Genomic DNA, 22,351 nt, shown 5'->3' with positions numbered 1-22,351 from the left:
TCTTCCCTCTCGCCGTTAGGTATTTAACCAAAGTCTAGGCTAGACCCATTAGCTCCAATTTCAACAACAAACTACAATTAGTCATAATATAACACGTTGCGCTACTTTTAATGGAGGATACTTAATACGTGTAGGCCGTCATTTATTTTCTTTATCGGCTCGATGTTTGCTGCATTGCTATTATATAAATTTAGGCGTTGTTTTATTAGGATTTTAAAGTATAGCGCATTGCTAATTTGTAATTCTAGGCGTTATAATATGTAGAATAATTTATTTATTTATTTATTTAGATTTATTTAGAATTATCCTATTCTACAAAATCCTTACAAAATCCTACAAAAATCGTTTCATAGCTTTGCTTGACAAATCGATTTATATTATCGTGTTTGTAAGCGGCACACCTACATTAATTATGTGTTTGTTTTTCGTCAAAAATGCAAAACACTTCCTATTAAATGTCGAAATCACTATGAAACTTTGTGACTAGCTTTGTGATTTGGACCATATTATAATTCTTTAACGGTTAATAATTATTATGTTATCTTAACTTGAACATCTTCGCTTCTGAGAACAGCGCCCATTTTCTAGCGTTTTATTTCATTACTGCAAGCTAACTGCAAGCAAATGCAGCATTCCTCGCCTAATGATTTTCAATTGTCTACGACATAACATTTTCATACCGAAAATTTAATTTTCACTTGAAAGTAGCAAAGGATTCGTTCTATTTGATATCATAAAAGACCAAGGAACATTCCAGGGTCCCGATTCTCAGGATTCTAAGTCGTTTCGATCGCAGGCCATCTCACTCGCGCGTGATACAGCATGAGTGAACTTGAGTGAGATGGCCTGCAATCGAAAGGACTTTCAGGAGTTGAGAATCGGGCTCCAGCTCTTAGAATTAAGTAACGAGCCTCGGAACGTTTTCATTCTTGCTTCCGTAACTCGACTTTGAATTTATGCTTTACCTTTTCGGTCCTTACTCCTTACATAAATGTTTATTGTAATAATGGTAAATGTTTATTGCTGCATTTTTAGGTTAAATTCTTAAGTCATTTTAAGGTTATAAATTTCTTAAAGAAAACACACTATTTTTTTTATCTCAATATACCCTCGTGTCACTTATAAACCTTTCCTGGACTTCACGGTGAATAAAATTATAAGCCAAATCGGTTCAGCCGTTTTCAAATTACTTACAGCAAGACCAACTAGAATAAAAAATATTTTTTTATAAAAAAAGACGTTTCATTTTAGACTAGATAAGCAATTAAATCACCTTTTGACCTAAAAATGGTAATTAGCATGTAATAATTAGTAATTAAGTTCAAAAAGTGTTGCTCTCTTGTTTGTATCTCAAAGTCATCGGTAGCCTTTGTTCATATAGAATATAGATTATAGAAGACCTACCTATCTGCTTACGTTGTTTTTCATTAGTCTTTAATATAAAGACTCTAAAGCAACTTTTATCAGTGCCTTTATCAGTAGCTTACGGGAAGTTAAAACATTTTGACGCCCGCCGGAAATTTACTGCAAAAAACCTGTTTGTGGCCCGTATAAAAAAGGTTGAGGACCACTGCTCTAAAGTCTATAGCTGCAAATTGAGACATTTCTGAGACACCCATGTCCGGCACAAGGACCGCTACGCAAGGTCTTTGGCAAGCTCACTACATAGACCGTATTTACGACACCGCACGCTCGCTGCCAGCCCGCACAGTTTACATAAACAAGATTAATATTATAGCTATTAGCTTTCGAATTAAGATTGTATTCGGTGAAATTATTTGAAACTAGATGTTTGCCGCGGTTTCTGGCAGCTTTTCCAAGGAACCGTACATTTTTCAGAGATAAAAAGTAGCAAATGTCCCACGTGGTCTTCTCTGTGTTTGTGCCAAATTTCATTAAGTTGACGACGCGTTAAAATAAAAAATCGTTTTGGATATGTTTTAGATCGCTTGTTTTCTATGCGAAGCAGGGCCGGCAATATATAAAAGTTGACCAATCGTGTTATGCTATGGGTAATTCAAAAATAAAGACATGATGAATGTTGACAATGAACTTTAATTTCTTAGCTTTAGTCATTGTTGAGAAAAATCGATATCGCTGCTGCCAAATTATCAAGGTCACCTTAAAATCGATCTTATAATAAGGGAGCTTCAAATTAACTAAAAGAATTTTGCTATTACCTTCTTAAATCTCACAAATTTTGTAGTAAGCATGCTTGATTGTCCATCCAATTCAATAAACATCAATGAAAACAAAATTGAACATTAATTTTTCCGAATACTTATCCACAATAATTAAAGCGCAAACGTTAGAAAAGTTAAAATTATCGTGAATCGAACGGCATGAAAGTTATTATGTAGAATGTTAGCATGTAGAATGCACTATGCATATGCAAAATATACATTCAACGGAAAATATTGAATGTGTAGGTAATTACAATAACGAATTCCATTGAATTGAAGTTTCAGTATTTAGAGCATCCAATTTTCATTATCGTGCCCCCAATAAAGTAATTCTTCAACGCCAGCGGCAGCTGCTCTTATTAATTTTGCGTTTATTTGACACGATTCAAAAATTTCGGTGAATAGAAAATGTACTTTGAATTCTGTAAATGGTTCTACCATGAAGCAGAATGCACGCTTTGATGAATTAATGCAGATGTAAACATTTTTGTCCATTTTACATACGGTATATTTACTTCGTAATGTAAAATTTATATTACATACTTAGTACGTTATTTACTTCATGGTGTAAAATTTGTAACTTAATGAAATTTAAAAAATTCCTAACGTGGATGTTTTTTGCTGAATATATTAGAAATTTAATTAACTTGAATTTGAATTTGATAACTTATGGTGGATTTACACGGGTCGATTTTAGCCGTGCGGCTAGTCACTAGTCGAATCGCCTGTCCAAGCCGATTGGCCTCCTTTCGACGAATTTACACAGTTCGACGTGGGAGAGCCATGTTTCAGCACGAATGGGTCGGCTCGACCGGAGAAATACCATGTTCTCACAGAAAACCGCCATTAAACAGCGCTTGCGCTGTGTTTCGCCGAGTGAGTGAGTTTGCCGGTGGCCCAATCCTGTGACATGGCTTGCAGCCTTGCGTCACAATAGACATAACCACCTAGCGTTAAGGACGCTATCACATTTTTTCACAAATATCAGCGATTTTCAGGTACCATTTTAAAGAATTAGGAGTCACACTGCGAGGATATTTTGGTTTTAAATGAAAAATAATACATTCACCTCCACGTCAACGCCATAAAAATTTTATAGCCGCATACAAATTTTTACATACCTAAATATGTTTTGACCACCAGAATAATCGCGAAAGATTAAAAAAAAATGGGGTCTGATTAGGTTCCAGTATAGCTAAATACACTGAACTAAGGAAAATAAATATACAAAAAAATTGTTGCTTATTTTGTCTCCTGTACGAAGTGCTAAATATTTTATATAAAAATAAATAACATTACCATTTATAAGAAAAATAAGAAACGCTCTCAAATTTCTTCATACATTTCGGCCCTATTAACAACGCGGCGAGCGTCGCAACCGCCACTGTACAAGGCGCGCTGATATGAATGTTATTTTAATGTCCTTAACGTCGACACTTGTACTGACAGACATCGACCTGCTAATTTTTATCTGATAGCATCCTTAAATCCCATACAATTTTTAACACATGTTTATTAGCTTGGGCTGTAGCCTGTAATATGTTTGTAACAATGAGTTTCTAAAATACTAGAGTAGCAATGTCTTACAAAAGATTCTCAGAAATGCGTAACCACTTTTTTGTTCAAAAGACAATGTCAAGTCATATATTCGTTATGTCATTATGTATGTGAGATATGCCTGCAGGCATCTTCGAAGTGGCAACGCGTTGCTACCGTAAACTTCCAATCTAGTTACGTTAGTAACATAGAATATCATTGGTTTGTAACGGAATCTTTGAGCACAATTTTTACCTATCTCCAATAGTGTAATTAATTCGAAACTTTGCATACGTATTAAGGGTCAATTCTGACCGCAACGCGACGAGGCGAGGCGAGGCGCGGAGTGGCATAAATTTGTATGGATTTGACAGATTTCAATTAATAATAATAACAATAATTTATTACCCACCACAATAATAATATATTAAAACAGGGTTACAATTAGAAATTCATGCAAAATTAATGTAAAAATAAACAGCTTAATTTAAACACATCAAGTCTCAACATAACCTTAGCACTTTGTTAAGATATAATATAATTAAGTACGTTTTACAATTTAAATTATTGTCCTGTGGACCCCAAACTAGGCGAAGCCTATATCTTGGTGGTCCTAATTTTACAGTAATTAATTTCACCAGCAGGAATTAGACTTGTGTGTTGTTTGAGACGTCTTGCGAATCTGTCAAATCCATATAAATTTAGAAATGCACCTACGCGTCGCGTTGCGGTGTAAATCGACCCTTAAAAGCCAATGACAATGTAATAATTTGTAAAAAAATTAAAAATAATAATAAAATAATAATATTAATAATAATAGCTCCCACACCGGTTTCGGTGACGGTGGCCGGTTTCATTGAAACCAGGCCAGCTACGCAGGAGTAATTTATAGTGTCCAAGTGTGTGCGCAGTACACAAGAGCACTCTCTATTCCTTTACTCTCATAACCCAGTGGGACGGACGACCGACACGACTGGCGAGAGATCAGGCGCAGGACCGACTTTTTACATGCCCATCCGACGCATGGATCCTCTTACTTGTCAGACAATCAGGTGATCAGCCTGCATTGTCCTAATCAAACTTGGAAATAACATGTTTCCAACGCGGGAATCGAACCCACGACCTCCGAGTCAAGAGCCGCGCTCTATAACAATAAACCACGGAGGCGTCTAATAAAAAAATATATACTTATTTGAAAAAAGCGTGCCTTTTTTAGTTTTGTTTAAACTAAGTTTAAACTATTATTATGACTACTTGACTAAGCAAGGTTACCTATCAATACATACCAAACTATGAAACAAAATCGCTTTTCTACTGTTTATCCCTATTATGTTTTGCTAAGATCTTTCTATTGTACTACGGATTTTTACGTTGACTTTGGCACTTAATTTTGTGCGTTGACAAAAGGTATGTAAATTCTTCGAGCCAACTACCTGCTCAGGGATATTCCATGGTCGCACATATAAATTCACTATCAACTACTAAAAACCCTTCTGCAAGCTACTGAAAAACCCCTACTACCTGCAAGGTGGGCACTTAACTCCATGGTTGTTTGCTGCCCCATAAACCCCTAAAATGCGTATGAATAAAACCCCAATTTATCATTCTTAAGACGTCTTACCGTCTTATTATGTAAATTGAGTGCAAGATATTTCCGTACTTTCCACTCTCCCCAGAGAACTTATGGTCCCTACTTAGCGGACGAAAACAACCGTGTTGTTTCAGGGTTTGTACCCCTTGCTGCGACCGTTTTTATTGCTGCAATCGAATATGGAATAGTTTGAGGACTTATTGTCGGTTAGAGCGAGATGGTGTATGGGAAAATTAAGGATGCGAATTATATTTACCTACATTGCGAGTATTTACGTAAGTAACATAATATGATTAAGAAATTTTGCTTTGTTACTTAACTATTGTGTTAAAGTTTCATGCAATTTCTTGAAATTGCGGATTTATTATATAGGGTGAAAAACCTTTTATGCAATGGGTGACTACAATTACATATAAATTACTAACATAATTTATATGTGTGTTGACACAGGCTGATCCTGGATCAAAAAAAAATTACACACGTTCTCTTGTGATGTAAGCAACTAAGCACCCACTATTTTTTTTAATGGGGGTTTAATGGAGATCCGCCTTTAAAGATTATTAGATTCCCGGATTATTTTTACCTATTTTGCCATGACGAAAAAAAAGGAGGAACTTTTTACGAACAAGTTGCGTCTACACTCTACAATAACGTCTAGTACATCAAATAGTTTTGATTACAACCTAGTAGGGTTCAGTTTCAATGGAACAGCAAGGTTTCTCACAAGATTGTCCTTATAAAAAAGGGTTTGAAGGATTTTTCTTCTATTACGCGTTTAAATACAAATAGTGTCATTCACACTTCACGTTGGGGACGCCTCTTAAAAGACAGATTGATAGACGCAAGAACCTCTTTACCTGAAAAACTTAGAATATATTATCCCGGCCTGTCCTTGTATTGAATTTTCAAAAAGGGTTTTTGAACACGCTTTTATTAGCTGTATGTATGTAACAGAATCATTGGGCACTATTTTTACCTATTTCCAGTAGTCTAATTAAGGTGATGCCGCGTAAAAGTAAAAAATCGTTTTGGATATGTTTTAGATCGCTTGTTTTCTATGAGAGGCCGGGCTCTTATAGAAAACAAGAATTGGTTATGGAAAGGGCGTAAGCGATAAAATGGTTTTTGTCGCGTAATTTAAAAACCATAAATATATTTCATATAAGCTATGAGCAAATTATAGTGTATGCTTGAACTAATCTATGTACAAATTTTGGAAGCTTAAATCACTCTCCTCTGTTGGCAAAATTAGAATCCCTGTTTTTATAGAGGTATTTTTGATTAATTATTCTGTGTTATAAAAGTTGACCAATTGTGTTATGCCATGGGTAATTCAAAGAAAACAGATGACCTTATCGAACAAGATTACGAAAATTTCAAATGTAAATTTCTCCTAAATGGGGGTGGGGGGTTTCCGGGGGTGGAAGTGGTACGAGGAGGTTTTTCTGACCCAAAAAATCCTTGCTCAACCCATGTGAGCACCAAAAAATTGGGGTAGGTTTCTGAACCTTAGCCAAAGTCAACTTGCCCCCCCCTGCGCCATCTGCTGGCGACACCCTTGCCTATTCCATAACGTATCAGACCGCAAAATGGGCCACCAACAAATACGACCTAAAGTGTTCTTTTTTCGAAAATAATTAAGTATATTTTACACTTTACTTTTTTATTCCTACGGAGGAGTACCACAGAAATTAATTAATTGCTGACGATCGCGCCGCTCAAAGGAGCTAATTGGACCACTTTCTGTTTTGTGTTCCATTGATGTTTGACTTTTTTTATTTTGCTGATTCTTGTAATTGCGCGTTTCAGTTTTCAATGTACTTAATAAATATTATATAAATGTTTTCAATTGCCATTCAAGCAACCAGGTGCAATGAAAGTGCAAAAGTTAGAGTAGAATACTGCATTACGTAAATTTACGTCAATTTATATCTTTTTAGTCTACATATTTCTTATAAATGAGTGTCTATTTGTTTGCCTGTAACCTATACCACAGTATAGCAATATTAGATATGTCACATTGCTATACTGTGCCTATACTCATATTGCTATACTGTGGCCTATACCACAGTATAGCAATATTAGGTCATATTGCTATACTGTGCCTATACTAACCTAACTTGTATGTATCATCCGCTGAATAAATTTTTACGTATGGAGATATTCTGAATCCCGGGAAAGGACATAAGAATTGTTGACCATAATTATTTAGCCTGACCGAATATTACCGGAATATTATTGGCAAATTTCAACTCAATTAAAACAATAATATTTTGCGCTATTTCAACAAATGAAGGTTTTGACGAGCTTGACTCGTTGAGACAATGAATGAATCATTCATTAATTCATTGTCTGAACGAGTCAAACTTCTTGAGACAATGAAAAGTAGAAATAGTATTTTTATAACGCATGAGCTTGGGCTGTATGTATGTTACGGAATCTTTGAGCACGATTTTATCTATCTCCAGTAGTCTAATTAATTCAAAACTTTGCCCCTCGATCGTGGAAAAACCTGACACAATTGCTATTCTATTGTTATCGCGGCCGCATGTGGCCGCTTGGGAGTTGAAGTAGAGTCACTTGATTGATGACAATGCAATATTTTGAAAAAAAATAGAAAAAAAAATTAATTCGAATAATTCTAATAAAAGATGAAAATAAATCGTAAGTGCCATGTTTTTTTTAGTTTTTTTTTACTATTATTTACCATATAACAAAATATGATCTACTATCGAAAACCGATTATAAGAACGAAACAAGGTCTGCAGGCGACATTACTAATTAAGCTCGGTTTCTAAGGTTTTATCTAAAAGGTTTCGCTGGTAACAAACCAAACCTGGCAATTTTCTCGCGGGTATTTGTGAAACTGGCCAATTCGTGCTAAAACATGGTTACTATAATATTAATAATGCTACAAAATCTGTGGTCCTAAGCTACGAAGCTAGTCATAATATTATGATACATTTTTTTCATATCATATGAAATTTTGTGACTTGCCTCATAGTTTGAACTATAGGCTACTAAAGTCTTGTAAAATCGTGGTAACACCTTGAAATTTGAATTACAAGAATCCGTATAGTAAGTAATTTGTTGAGCTAAATATAACAAATTATTTAAACCATCATTGCGCTGAATTACTAAATATTACATACATATTTTATACAGGATGCTCTTTGAAACTCGCAAATAATATTGAAAATACCTATACTTACTATGATTTTTCGAGCATTAATTTTTCTAAATGTTTGAGAAATTTTCATAAAATTAAATTATTATGAGTTAATCGTGTTCAGATTTTAGTTTATTAAAATATTATTTGAGGATTATGGGACGATGATTAGACGAAATTCTTGAAAGTCATATTTTAGTTGTTGACAGCCTTTAATTAATATTATTTTTGTAAAGAATAATATAATTTCTTAATCATGTTAAAAAAATGTAAATTGCAAATAAAAGCAGTAATTTTAATTCAATCCATTGCTTCTAAAAGAACTACGCCATCAAAACAAAAGACAAACGAATACTTTATGAGTTTCACGCCCAATACCTAGAAACGTAATTCCGTAAGTCGTAAAACATTTTCACGAAAATAAAAGTACTTAGTGACTAGTGTTTAACCCAAGCTTCGGCTTCGGCTTTGCCTTATTTTGTTTTTTTTTTTGCAAAACTTCGGCTTGTATCTGAAATCACGGCTTAGCCAAAGGTTATCGGTTTTTTTCAGTATATATAAGCCCTTGAGGCTTATATATACTGAAAAAAACCGATGAACTTGGTCTGTTTCCTAGCCAAGTTGTATATTTTATTTCGAATTTTAATTTTGAATATATTTCCATATTTTACAGTCAATATATTTTTTTTTTGTTTAAAAAACATTAAAATTAAACCTTTACTTTCATCCAATTTTTAATATAATTAAATCATATCAAACTATAATATTATGTAAATAATATTATAGTTTCAAATTTCGACTTAGCCGAGGATTGTATTGAGTAATGTCATAACTTATAACTTAATCAGCTTCTGCTTTAGCTACGGCCAAAAACATTTTTCGGTTGAACATCACTTAACAGAGAAGTTAATTAGCATTAGGCTGGTCATAAAATATTTTTTCGATCACAGAAAATACATAGTATATTCTGTGATCGAACACATAAACTACATAGTATAAAACAATGTCGCTTTTTCTTCCCTCATGTGACATGTCCCTTTGTTCCCTTTAATCTTTAAAACTACGCAACGGATTTTGATGCGGTTTTCTTTAATAGATGAGTGATTAAAGAGGAAGGTTTATAAGTATAATAACAATCATTAGATAGTGGAAAAATACTGTTATTTTTGAGGTTTCCAATCTGATGTCGTAAATAATTACATTTTTTCCGCTTACATTGCAAACGCATGTTAAACCCTACGAGATTTATCAAAATAATGTACCAAGTAAATTGTACACAATGAAAAGGTCAACAGAAAACTTCGCGATGGTATATGTGATATAATTATGTCTATCTCTTACTCTCATCTAACTTATCTCTCATATCCCACAATAACATTTTTTTGTCATTTACTTTTTACTACAAATAATGGCTAATTTTCGAAGCGATTTTAACCAATTACGGCATTAATCCTTATTCAATTAAATACTCTAACATACGTTGTTGATTGAATATAGATCTATATGGCCCTTTACAGCATAATATGATTTAAATGAATATTTTCGAAGACATTACAGATTTAAAAATTGCGGGATGTAGCTTTTGCGGCGGTAGCGGCTAAATACAGGCCACGAGTAGTAATGAATATTATAAATCCAAACCACCCAATTGATTTTAAATTTTAATCATTTTTTCAGTGAATGACAGGCTACATATTATAATATATTTTATACCCATGCGAAGCTGGGGCGGGTCGCTAGTATACTTATATTATGTACTTAGCAAAAACTCACTAACTTATTACAAAGCATTTATTTACTCAACAATACAAAATAATATATTCTCAAGTCAAAATAAGAGTTCAATGTTACACTCACCCTGTATAAACATCAAAATAATAGAATTGCTTACAAAACTGACAGTAACAAAATACTTCAAGTCCTTTTATTAATTAACATTTTTTTTCGAATTCGGGAATTTTAATTGTATAATTAATAATACATATACTTATTATATATAATATAAGATTTCGGTTTTACTGTTAGAATATAATACTGTTCAAGACATCCAGTCAAGCTAACCATTTTACACGTATGTACATTTTGTTTTAATTAATTTGTCTTTCTTTTTGACGTCGTTTGAAGATAAATTCTCTTGTGTTGTCGTGGTTATTGGCGCTTAAAAATTAATTATGTACAGCTTACGACCGTCTCTGGAGGCTTTTTTCTTTAAAATAATAACGATGCAGTACAGTATTGAGTAAAATTCTTAAGATATTTTAAGCTTTCAGAATATTGAAATAATAATAATTACAACTTACAAAAGCCTTACCTATCGTATAGACATTAGACAACCCATATAGACAAACTCGACAAGAGTTTTTAGGCATATCTAAGTATAAAATTGTAATTAGATGTATGATTTTGTAGTAAATAAAAAAAATATAGCAAACTTAGAACTAGTACTTAATTATAAATCAGTAAATCGCAAGCAAGTCTAGGCCTCAGGTAGTCAGCTTTTTTTTATGAAACAAGGGGGCAAACGAGCAAACGGGTCACCTGATGTAAAGCAACTTCCGTCGCTCGTGGACACTCGCAGCATCAGAAGAGCTACAGGTGCGTTGCCGGCCTTTTAAGAGGGAATAGGGTAATAGGGGAGGGTGGGGAAGGGAAGGGAATAGGGTAGGGTAGGGAAGGGAATAGGGTAGGGGATTGGGCCTCCGGTAAACCCACTCACTCGGCGAAACACAGCGCAAGCGCTGTTTCACGCCGGTTTTCTGTGAGAACGTGGTATTTCTCCGGTCGAGCCGGCCCATTCGTGCCGAAGCATGGCTCTCCCACGTGTACCACGCTTACCACCAAGAACAGCTTTGTACTATCAGAGAAGTAGATTCATAGGCAGATGGCGGATCTACTTATTTTGGTCGCGTTTTCTCAAACCCAGCTGACAGATGACGACTTACATTAATAGCGTTTTCGGCATCTAACACTGCCCCGAGGGCAGGCAGGGCGGGCCGAACGAATACGAAAATAGCCGAAGTTTCAATTAAGAATATAAACTACGCATTGCACTAGTACTAAGTCCACGTGCTTCGTAGATCATCAGTTTTGTTCGGCTATTTCCGTATCCATTCGGCCGGCCCTGCCTGCTCTGCCCCGGGCCAGTTCCAGATGCTGAGAACGCTATAAGTTCAGGTGATTTGATCCGTCAACTGTCTATAAATCAATTTCTTCGATGGTATAATCTGAGAATTTCAGAAATTCCAGAAAGGAAAGTACAAAATCTGATATACGAGAGATATCTAAGAGTAGGCATCGATCGGCAACTTCCTATCCTATTTATAGGGAGATATCTCCTTTCTTGGTTTGGTTTTCGGCATCTGGAACTGGCCCGGGGCAGGGCAGGCAGGGCAGGATGAATGGATATGGAAATAACCGAACAAAACCGATGATCTACGAAGCACGTGGACTTAGTACTAGTGCAATGCGTAGTTTATATTGTTACGGTATATGGTATACGGACACGTGGTCTATCTAGCGACAAACCAGCGAAGCTTACCGAGAGAGCACAGGCAACATAAATCCCCTACTCAATACTAGATGGCATCAGGTGCGCAAGTACATACTCGAACCTTTTAGAAAGGTCCAATGTTTGTTTACGTGTTTACCGTTTATTTGTTAGCGTGTTTACGTGTTTTAATTTAGACCTTATGACTGAGTCCATAAGGTCTAAATTAAATTCAACTTACTGCACTTATCGTAAGGACGGCAGTTTTATTGTGGTACATGCCCGAGCCTCCTAGAAAGTTCCCACGGTTGTTTACTTGTTTACGTGAATCGGGAAATTTCTGGAATTCGTCTCGCCATATAAAAGAGCCGCAGGCAGGCCCGGCCAGTCAGTTCGTTTCGAGCTATCATCAAGGCGATTTCGGAGTGACAGCAAGTGATCAATAGTGAGTGAACCAGTGAAACCTGCGACTTGGCTACGATCTAGGACAGTGATAGTGCTTAGTGATTGGACCTAGTGATTAGTGTTTGGACTTAGTGCTAAGTTGTTGGACCTAGTGTGTGCTTGTGTGACCTAGTGTTAATAAAGTCTTCAAGAGAGAGTCACCAGGTCTTTCTCTCCAGATCCTCGAACCCTAGCACGTAACAATATTCTTAATTGAAACTTCGGCTATTTTCGTATCCATTCGGCCCGCCCTGCCTGCCCTCGGGGCAGGGTTAGATGCCGAAAACGCTATTAATGTCAGTCGTCTTCTGTCAGCTGGGTTTGACTAAACGCGATCAAAATATGTAGATCATATACTACGTTATTTGGTCGGGTTACGGCAATTTAATGTTAGCTGCAATCTATCGTTTGGGCTTGAGAACTCTGGAACTAATTGTCACCATCAGTATTCCGGACCAATACGACCTGTGAAATTTCAAGAAGAGAGCGTATTTAAAAGGCCGGCAACGCACTTGCAGCTCTTCTTATGTTGCAAGTGTCCATGGGCGACGGTAGTTGCTTTCCATCAGGTGACCCGTTTGCTCGTTGGCCCCCTTATTGTATTAAAAAAACATTACGAAATTATATAGGTAGGTCTGCCATCTGACTATGAATCAATGACTTCGATGGTACATGTTCTTAAGAGTATACACCAGGGGCTAGAGAAATGAAAAAAAGTACGTCTAATACCTATAGCTGTCTCCCTTACCTCAAGCCTATACCGCAGAACGCGATAGAGACAACTTCAGAAAATCAACGATGCGCTGTCCCCCTGATTCCTTCTCCCAAACTTAACTGATTTAAGTATTTTTTTCATTAAAGATTAAAGAAAGGCTTTAGTTGTGTTCCTATGTTTTTTTTTTTTTGTAAAATCTAGCCAAATCTGTTTTCTGGATGTTTGAACACAGCGGAAAATCTGGCCATTTTTTTTTTGGTTTTTGAACGTTCATATCTTATTTAATAATTAAATTATGAAAAAAAGGAAAACATAGGGACATTGTATTAGTGGCCGTAGATATTCAGAAAAAAAATATTACTCTACTAGCATTATCCAGGGAGGAAACAGGGGACAACGTTTGTATGGAAAAAAGGGCGGTGTGGACTCCTCTTAATATTTTTAATGCTAAAATAATAATATTGCTGTCACTAAAACCATGATTTTGACGATCAACCCTTAAAGATCTATCTTTTGGGCTTGAGGTAACCTGACGAAATTAAGTAGGTCTACCATCTGACTATGGATTAATTTCTCTGATAGAATATTTTTGATGCTACAATAATAGTACTGTCACTAAAACCATGATTTTGACGCTCAACCCGTACAGATCCATCCATCATGAAGGCCTTCCTGTTATTACCGTTCGTAGTCGCCGTGGTCCTGGCCTACAAGGACGTTGATGACAATTTCGACTTTGAGGCCATGGTCAAAGACCCGGTAGCTCTAAAGAAGAATATGAACTGCTTCCTGGATGTGGAGCCCTGCACACCCACCATGGCGAAGTATAGAAGTAAGTTCACCATCTAATTATATACAGGGTGTAACAAAACTAAGTGATAATACTTTAGGGTGTGTACGTGTTCCTTTTAGAGAGTTCACTGTGAAAATAGCAGCGCAGAATTATTTTTTTTCACTTTTGTAAGGGGAAACTCGTGAGTCGTGACTCGTGACGCTAGGGCGCTTGCCCATACAAAAGTGAAAAAAAAATTGGTGTTTCAGCGCTGCTACTTTCACAGTGAACTCTATACAAGAGACACATATACCTACACTCTCACTTAGTTTTGTTACACACTGTATAACTCAAAGGGGTCTGACATAGTAATATAACAACGCACAGCCCAAACCACTGGACGGATCGAGCTGGGCATGCAGGTAGATGTTATGACGTAGGCATGCGCTAAGAAAGGGTTTTGATCAATTCTACCCCCAAGAGGGTATGAAAGTGGGGGATGAAAGTTTGTAAGAAACTTTGTCAATTTTAAACCGATCGGGCTGATACTTTGATACCTAATTACTAATTAGCAATAGCTAGTAAGATATAATTGTCCACATAAATACAGAGAAAAACTTAGTTCCCCTTATGATATAGTCCACATAAATGCAGAGAAAAACTTAAGTACATATTTCTTCTGTACCTCAAGTACGTACAACTTTCAAATACGTTCGTCTTTGAAAGAATTACAAGCATGGGAGTTTTTATAAAAATTTAATGGCGGCCGCAACCGAAAGTAGTGGTCAAGAAGGTTAATCTGTGGTAGTGGTCTTCATTTTGACGTCCGAACTTTTTAAAACAAGGTCGATGTCATAATTGACATTTCAATTTTTTTAATTTTATTCTAAAAAGTTAAAAGGCCAAAATGAGCACGGAGGAATAAGAGCTCAGCATATAGTGTCAGGCGCCGCAACTGCATGCTGTATAATTGTAAATCATCACTTAGCCGTGCATACTACATTTGTATGCGTAATAATTTTATGCACAAAAATGTACAACCTACATTTTATGCTTCACTGTGACACGACCTAAAATATGCTTTATATGGAACTGAATGGGAGCAAATTGCGCTTCAGAAATCACAAGTTAAAAACTCAAAAAATTACGCGTCTCTTGTCTCAGTTTTAAAATTTGCCCTATTGGCCCAAATGTTAACGAAGGTAGTTTTGAAATGCGTAGAAGTAAGGTGAAAATAGGCATGCAGTGACAGTTTTAAATAGTGTTACCTACTCATTGTTACACAAGTAACCACATATTTTTGTGTACCCATTCTAACCAAATTTTGTGCTACCGGTTTACAATAATTGTTATAGTTTTCAGCTTCAGATAATATCAAAAGCTGAAAACTATACCCAAGAAAATACACAAGATATACAGGGTACAATTATTAAACCTTCCGGCCTCGATATATTGATCCTTGTTAAAAACAAAAATTTAAAATACACGTACCTATCTTTTCTTTTATAATCATTAATCACTCAGTATTAACATTTTGAGAAATAGCTTCCGAAAGTTTTCCTAAAAAGAACACCACGATTAATGGACACTACACGTCGCCGCTAAAATTAGCCAAATCTGTTTAGCCGTTCTCGAACTTTGGGGTGACTAACACAATGATTTACTTATGTAGCGCTTCTAAAAGTGCTTAACTCTACATGGTGTAACAAAAGTACGTGTACTGTAAGTGTTCCTTGTAGGGGAGTTCACTGTGAAAGTAGCAGCGCTGCATTTTTCAAAGTAGGTTTAATTGCACCCTGTATATCTATATGTCTATCTTAGATACTTCTATATTGTAAAGCAAAAGTACACCTCATAATGTGCCATCTCAATCATCAAAATCGGATCAGTAAAGGACAATCAAGATTTAAATTATAATACATGTCGATGTCATGTATAATGCTGATTTCTCACGGCGCGGCGCAATGTCACAAGCCGCGCCGCGCCAGCTCAATATGAACTCACTTTCAATTTCAATAACCACCAGATAGCTAGTTCGTTCAGTAGAGAAAATGCCATTAGAGGCGGCTCTTTAATATTAATTAGAAATAATTTAAAATTTAAGGAACGTAAAGATATTGTGAGTCTCTCTATTGAACGAACAATTGAAGTAGCTTGCATAGAGCTAAGTCATCTTATTATTGTGGGTGTATACAGGCCTCCTTCAGGGTTATTTGATACCTTTGAACAAACTATGGAACAAATACTGTCAAAAATATGTGCATCTAACAAAAGGGTTATTATATGTGGAGACTTTAATATTAATTTATTGGATTTGAATTCCACAACTGTTAGATTTACATCTTTATTTAAATCATATAACCTTTGCAATTTGTTTCATGAACCTACAAGAGTCTGTGAGACCACAGCTACTTGTATTGATAACATATTTACAAATCTCATTCCCGATAAAAAAGAAATAATTAATAAGTTAAGCTCTGATCACTGTGGACAGTTAGCATCATTTAATGTCAATTGCGATAATAACGTAAAGGATAATCTTGTGTTTGTTCCTGTGACTACAAAACGTATTGAGCAATTTAGAAGTAAATTAAATTCAAATATTCAGTCATTGGGTAGATCAAATAGCTCAGATGAAGCTTTTAATAATTTGTTTAAGGTAATAAGAACACAATTTAATACAGTATTTACTTCTAAAACAGTTAGAAACGATAATAAAAAAACCAGATTTATTGAATGGGCAACTAAAGGAATTAAAATAAGTAGGCAAAGATTATATGAATTATATGATGAGAGGTGTAGCAACAGTAGTGAATCATTTAAAGCATATGTTAAAAATTATTCTAAAACCTTCAGAAAAGTTTGTAAAGCTGCTAAGGCTCTATATATCAAAAATAAAATTAAAAATTCTAAAAATAAAATCAAAACTACATGGAAGGTTATATCTGGTGAGACTGGAAACGTCACCTGTCGTAACACTGATTTTGAATTATACTTTGAAAATAAAAAGATTACAAATAATCTCGAAGTTGCGACGGTTTTTGAAAAGTTTTTTGCTGACATTCCGGTCTCAACTACAAAAAATCTAAATTCCTCACCAGAAGCTGCTGAAAAGCTACTCAGAGACAATGTAAAGGAATGTGATGTCAATTTCAAGTTTAGGGAAATTAGCCCTAGAGATATTATTGATACCTTTAAATTGTTGAATATTAAAAATACTACTGATCTCTGGGGCATGTCTACAAAAATTATTAAATCGATAATTGACATCATAGCTCCTCATCTGGCAATAATTTTCAATGACTGCATTAAGAGTGGTGTTTTTCCTGACTTAATGAAGCACAGTAAGGTCGTACCTTTATTTAAAGCGGGAATTAAATCAGATCCGACTAATTACCGGCCTATTTCGATTTTACCGACTCTTAGTAAAATATTTGAAAAAATAATTTTACAGCAATTACTGTTACATTTTAATTTAAATAATTTATTACACAATAACCAATACGGTTTTACTAAGGGTCGTTCCACAACGGATGCTGGTATAGGTCTTCTTTGTAGCATATTTGAAGCTTGGGAGGAGTCACAGGATGCCTTAGGTATTTTTTGTGACCTCTCTAAGGCATTTGACTGTGTCGAGCATGCTACTTTAGTCAAAAAATTGCACCACTATGGCATAAGGGACTCAGCACTCAGCCTTTTGACTTCTTACCTCAAAAATAGGACTCAAAGGGTTGAAGTTAATAGTAAAAGATCCAATGGGACCAAAATAGAATTAGGTGTACCACAGGGATCCATTTTAGGACCATTTCTTTTTCTCATCTACATTAATGACTTACCTTATCTAGTTAAGGATAATGAGATAGTACTTTTTGCTGATGACACTTCACTTATTTTTAAAGTGAAGCGACGGCAGTCAAATTACGACGAGGTAAATAGTGCTCTCTCAAAAATAGTACATTGGTTTAATGTTAATAACTTACTTTTAAACTCTAAGAAAACCAAATGTTTAAAATTTACTTTGCCCAATGTTAGGCAAGTTCAAACCAATTTACTATTAAATGATGAGAAAATGAATTTGGTGGACTCCACTGTATTCTTAGGCATTACATTAGATAGTAAATTACAGTGGGGTCCTCATATTGCTAATCTTGCAGGTAAGCTCAGTTCTGCAGCATATGCAGTCAGAAAAATTAGGGAAATTTCTGATGAAGACACGGCAAGACTAGTTTATTTTAGTTATTTTCACAGTAGAATGTCTTATGGTATCCTTTTATGGGGAAACGCTGCCGGCATCAATACAATTTTTGTGCTGCAGAAGCGAGCTATACGCTCAATTTATAAAATGTCAGCTTTTGAATCTCTGAGAGAAAAGTTTAAAGAAATTGGTATTCTAACTGTTGCTTCTCAATACATTTTGGATAATGTATTGTATGTTAGAAAGAATTTAACTAAATTTAAAACTAAAAGTGATAGTCACGGTAGAAACACTAGAAATAGGCACAAGCTGGAAATACCAGTGATCAGACTTAGCAAAATAAGTAAATCTTTTAAAGGTCAATGTATACGCCTTTACAATAAAATCCCGGAAAACGTTCAAAATCTATCAATTAATAAATTTAAAAAAGTAATTAAAGAACGTTTGTGTGCCAAAGCCTACTATACGGTCAAAGATTTCCTAAACGATAGCACATCTTGGGAGTAGGATGGCTGCTTGCAAGGCTGCTTCTACATTTATTATATGTGACTTACAATTGTGTATTCATATTGTATAGATTAAGTTATTTACATTGAAAAATTTATTTTTTTAAAAGACAAATTTTCCACTTTTTTACTAAAAAGTGGCCCCGTGCGAGTTTCTTACGCCGGTTCTTCTCGCCGGGTTAGTTCCCGAACCGGTGGTAGGCAACATGTAGTTCAACATTCTGAAAATATTTGATTCAAATTTATTCAGAAATAAAACAATTTTTATTTATTTAAAAAAAAAAAATAGCTCCCAATTTTTTTTTGTTAAATGGACCTCTTCTAATGATACCTAATCCTTGGATAAAATTTGGCAGGAAGGTTTAATTGCATCCTGTATTACGCGCCGTGAGAACGGTTAGCGCGGACTCGCCTGCTGTCGCTCACTCTACAAATCGGCTCGGCGCAACGCGGCTCGTGATATTACGCGCCGTGAGAAGCCAGCCTAATACATGTCTACTACAAATCGTCTCGGCGCCAATCGGCGCGGCGCGGCTCGTGATATTAGCCAGCATAATACATATTATCTACTTCTCTTTACACTTTCAAAACGCTTTTCTTCACAGACCACGCCCTCGAAGCGGTGACCGATGGCTGCAAAGAATGCAACAAGCTCGAGACCCACACCCTCAGGGTGCTCCTACAGGGCCTTTTCGACACCTACCCCGACGGCTACATCGCTTTCAAGAACAAATATGACCCCACTGGTACCCACTTCGATGCCCTGCTGAAGAAATTGAAGAACTTCTAATTCATTGTTATAGTAGTAGAAAACATGTAAATAATAAATTATTGAACTAATGGCATATTTGATTTGAATAGTATTTTTTTTTTTCATAAGCGTTTGTTCAGGTAACACAGGTAATAACAGCTGAATAATCGATACTAATATTATAAATGCGAAAGTTTGTGAGTCTGTCTGTTACCTCTTCACGCCGATGAAAGAACATAGGATACTTTTATACTGGAAATATGTACTGTACGGTAAACGAATTTTGGCGCAACGGAGTTGCAGGCGTCATCCAGTAGGTAATAAACATTAATTTTATTATATTTTGTTATTATCTGGCTATGAATTAACTTCCTATATAATTTGGTTGGGCTATGGCCTATGTCAAGTCAAAACAACACGGCTAACATAGTTTTGACATAGCCTTACCAAATAACGTAGGCCATCAACTGCATAATATTATGAATTATTCTCTGATGGTACGTTTAACCACAATAGACATAATTTTAACTATTCGAAGTAGTTATACTTGACATAAAAATGATTGAGTCTACCTGTTTAGGGTTCCGTGCCCAAAGAGTAAAAACCCTATTACCAAGACTTCAATGTCTGTCCGTCTGTTTGTTTGTCGCCAGTATGTATCCCAAGAACCGCTATCGCTAGATTTCTGAATTTTTCAGTGATTTTTATCTCATGGCCGGTTCACATTGTATTTCAGTGCATTTCTGTGCCCGTTTACGTTATTCTAGTAATCCAGCGCTCATCAAGTCACATTTTATTGGTAACTTAAGTACTTCATTTGAAATCGTAAACTTATATACTTTGAATTATTTAAGTTACATGCTTAAAAGCAAACATGCTGAGAATTTTCATTTAATAACATAATAATACAGGCAAATATGTTTAAACCTGAAATAGAAACGTAACACCTTTATAAGTGAGCAACTAAGTTAGCTTTGGTGCGGTTTCCTTTACTGAGAATACTTGCTCACATCTCTGCATACTATTTTTAATTTATTTTATTCTAAACTAGATGAACTAGGTGAACTTCGTAGCACTTTCGTCTATACATATTATAAAACAAATCATTTTTCCCTCATGTCGCATTTGTTCCCTTTAATCTTTAAAACTACGCAACGGATTTTGATGATTCTTTCAGTGTTAGATAGCCCATTTATCGAGGAAGGCTATATTTTATCACGCTAAGACTAATAGGAGCGAAGTAGTAGAGGAAAATGTAGAAAAAACGGGGAAAATTATTTGAAAGGGCTAACTTGAACGCGCTAATCTCAGGAACTACTGGTCCAATTTGAAAAATTATTTCAGTGTTAGATAGCCCATTTATTGAGGAAGGCTATAGGCTATATTTTATCACGCTAAGACTAATAGGAGAATGTGGGGGAAAAAACGGGGGAAAATATTTGAAAGTAAAAAGAAAAATATGAGCGCCTGGTGCACCAGGCGTTCATATTTTTATCACTTCACAATATTGCCCCATTTCCCTCCTTGATTTCATCAAGTCTATCGTAACAAACACTACATAATATTATGTAAGGTATATGTAACCCTATAGCTACCATGGTAATATATAATATACATCTTTGGTAATATATTTTCATTATGAAAAAGTAAAAACCAAAAGAACAAAGGTACAATAATAAAATTGGCCTTTGAAGTTACTGCTTGTCTTTTCAATGGTACTTCGTCTTATCAGTGCTTAAGAGCCCTCTACATAGCTTGTGGGGTTCCTTTATTTTTTGGCACGTGTATAATCCAAGTCGTAAAAATGGTACTGATGGGTTTGTGGCTCATCTCATCACTACAGACCCATAATTTTCATAAAATATTTAAATCGATTTCATACAGGCAAAAAAATTAAGCAAAATCTTATTTTACTAACACAATATGTGATGCAGTTTCTAAGGAAATTGGCAACAAAGATCGTGAACACAAGTATTTTAAGTGTGAAGTGAAAGGCTTTGAAAGTGATAGGATATTCGTAGTAGGATATGTTATACTGCAATGTTTTCAAGCTAGACGGCAGCCCCAGCGCATACAGTAAACAAACATATTGTTCGACGTTTGGCGACGCTTCTTTCAATATCCTCATAATATTGTAATTTATAACGTGCGCAACATGTATGATTTTGGTCGGATTATTAACTGTATGTACTAGTAGCGCCCTCTGTATCCGACCTTTGCGTTTATAATGTTCCCCTTTTTTAACATTAGTCATTACATAATATTATAAGTCAAAATTATATTTGTTACGAGAAAAATTTCGACATCTGTAATTATTGTTTTAAATTTAAATAAATATCTTATACATGTTTAAAATTTTTACTAAGTATATTAAAATTATTTACATACCTACTCATGTCTAGTTATTTTAGAAACTTATAACAAGGCAATATTAAATTAATAATTAATTTATTTCATTTGTAAGAAATTCCTGGTCGTGTGTAACTAAAAAAACGATGAGAATGATTTTTAAAGTCGTGTCGATTTTTAATGGTATCCGTTTTCAGAGGTTTTTTGATTGCACTTTATTTGTTTAACAATGCTGTCCTTGGTTACATTTTTTTTATGAAATAAGGGGGTAAACGAGCAAACGGGTCACCTGATGGAAAGCAACTTCCGTCGCCCATGGACACTCGCAGCATCAGAAGAGCTGCATGTGCGTTGCCGGTCTTTTAAGAGGGAATAGGGTAATAGGGGATGGTAGGGAAGGGAAGGGAATAGGGGAGGGTAGGAAAGGGAATAGGGTAGGGGTTTGGGCCTCCGGTAAACTCACTCACTCGGTAAAACACAGCGCAAGCGCTGTTTCACGCCGGTTTTCTGTGAGAACGTGGTATTTATCCGGTCGAGCCGGCCCATTCGTGCCGAAGCATGGCTCTCCCATGTATTTATAGCTTCCGTCAAAATCTTCATTAAATTGAAGGTTAATCATAATAATTAAATGTCTCTGAGTGCGGCCGCGGCAG

The 22,351-nt window shown here is 35.5% G+C and overlaps 1 protein-coding gene across 1 annotated transcript; it reads left to right on the top strand.

Annotated features, from left to right (window-relative positions):
• The first annotated feature begins 13,785 nt into the window (after positions 1-13,785).
• Positions 13,786-19,388, top strand: LOC121728073. The gene is made up of 2 exons (XM_042116179.1): positions 13,786-13,957; positions 19,204-19,388. The coding sequence occupies exons 1-2, from the start codon at positions 13,786-13,788 to the stop codon at positions 19,386-19,388; spliced, it is 357 nt and encodes a 118-aa protein (XP_041972113.1).
• The last annotated feature ends 2,963 nt before the right edge of the window (positions 19,389-22,351 follow it).

Source organism: Aricia agestis, chromosome 6, assembly GCF_905147365.1.
Source record: "Aricia agestis chromosome 6, ilAriAges1.1, whole genome shotgun sequence".
In the NCBI taxonomy this organism is placed as follows: Eukaryota; Metazoa; Arthropoda; class Insecta; order Lepidoptera; family Lycaenidae; genus Aricia; species Aricia agestis.
Note: the sequence above shows the minus strand (reverse complement) of the source record. Positions and strands in the feature narration are given on the sequence as shown.

Coding starts and splice junctions, on each gene's coding strand:
- LOC121728073 (XM_042116179.1), top strand. CDS start 13,786: ATGAAGGCCTTCCTGTTATTACCGTTCGTAGTCGCCGTGGTCCTGGCC. Junction 13,958..19,203: donor CACCATGGCGAAGTATAGAA/GTAAGTTCACCA, acceptor TTTTCTTCACAG/ACCACGCCCTCGAAGCGGTG.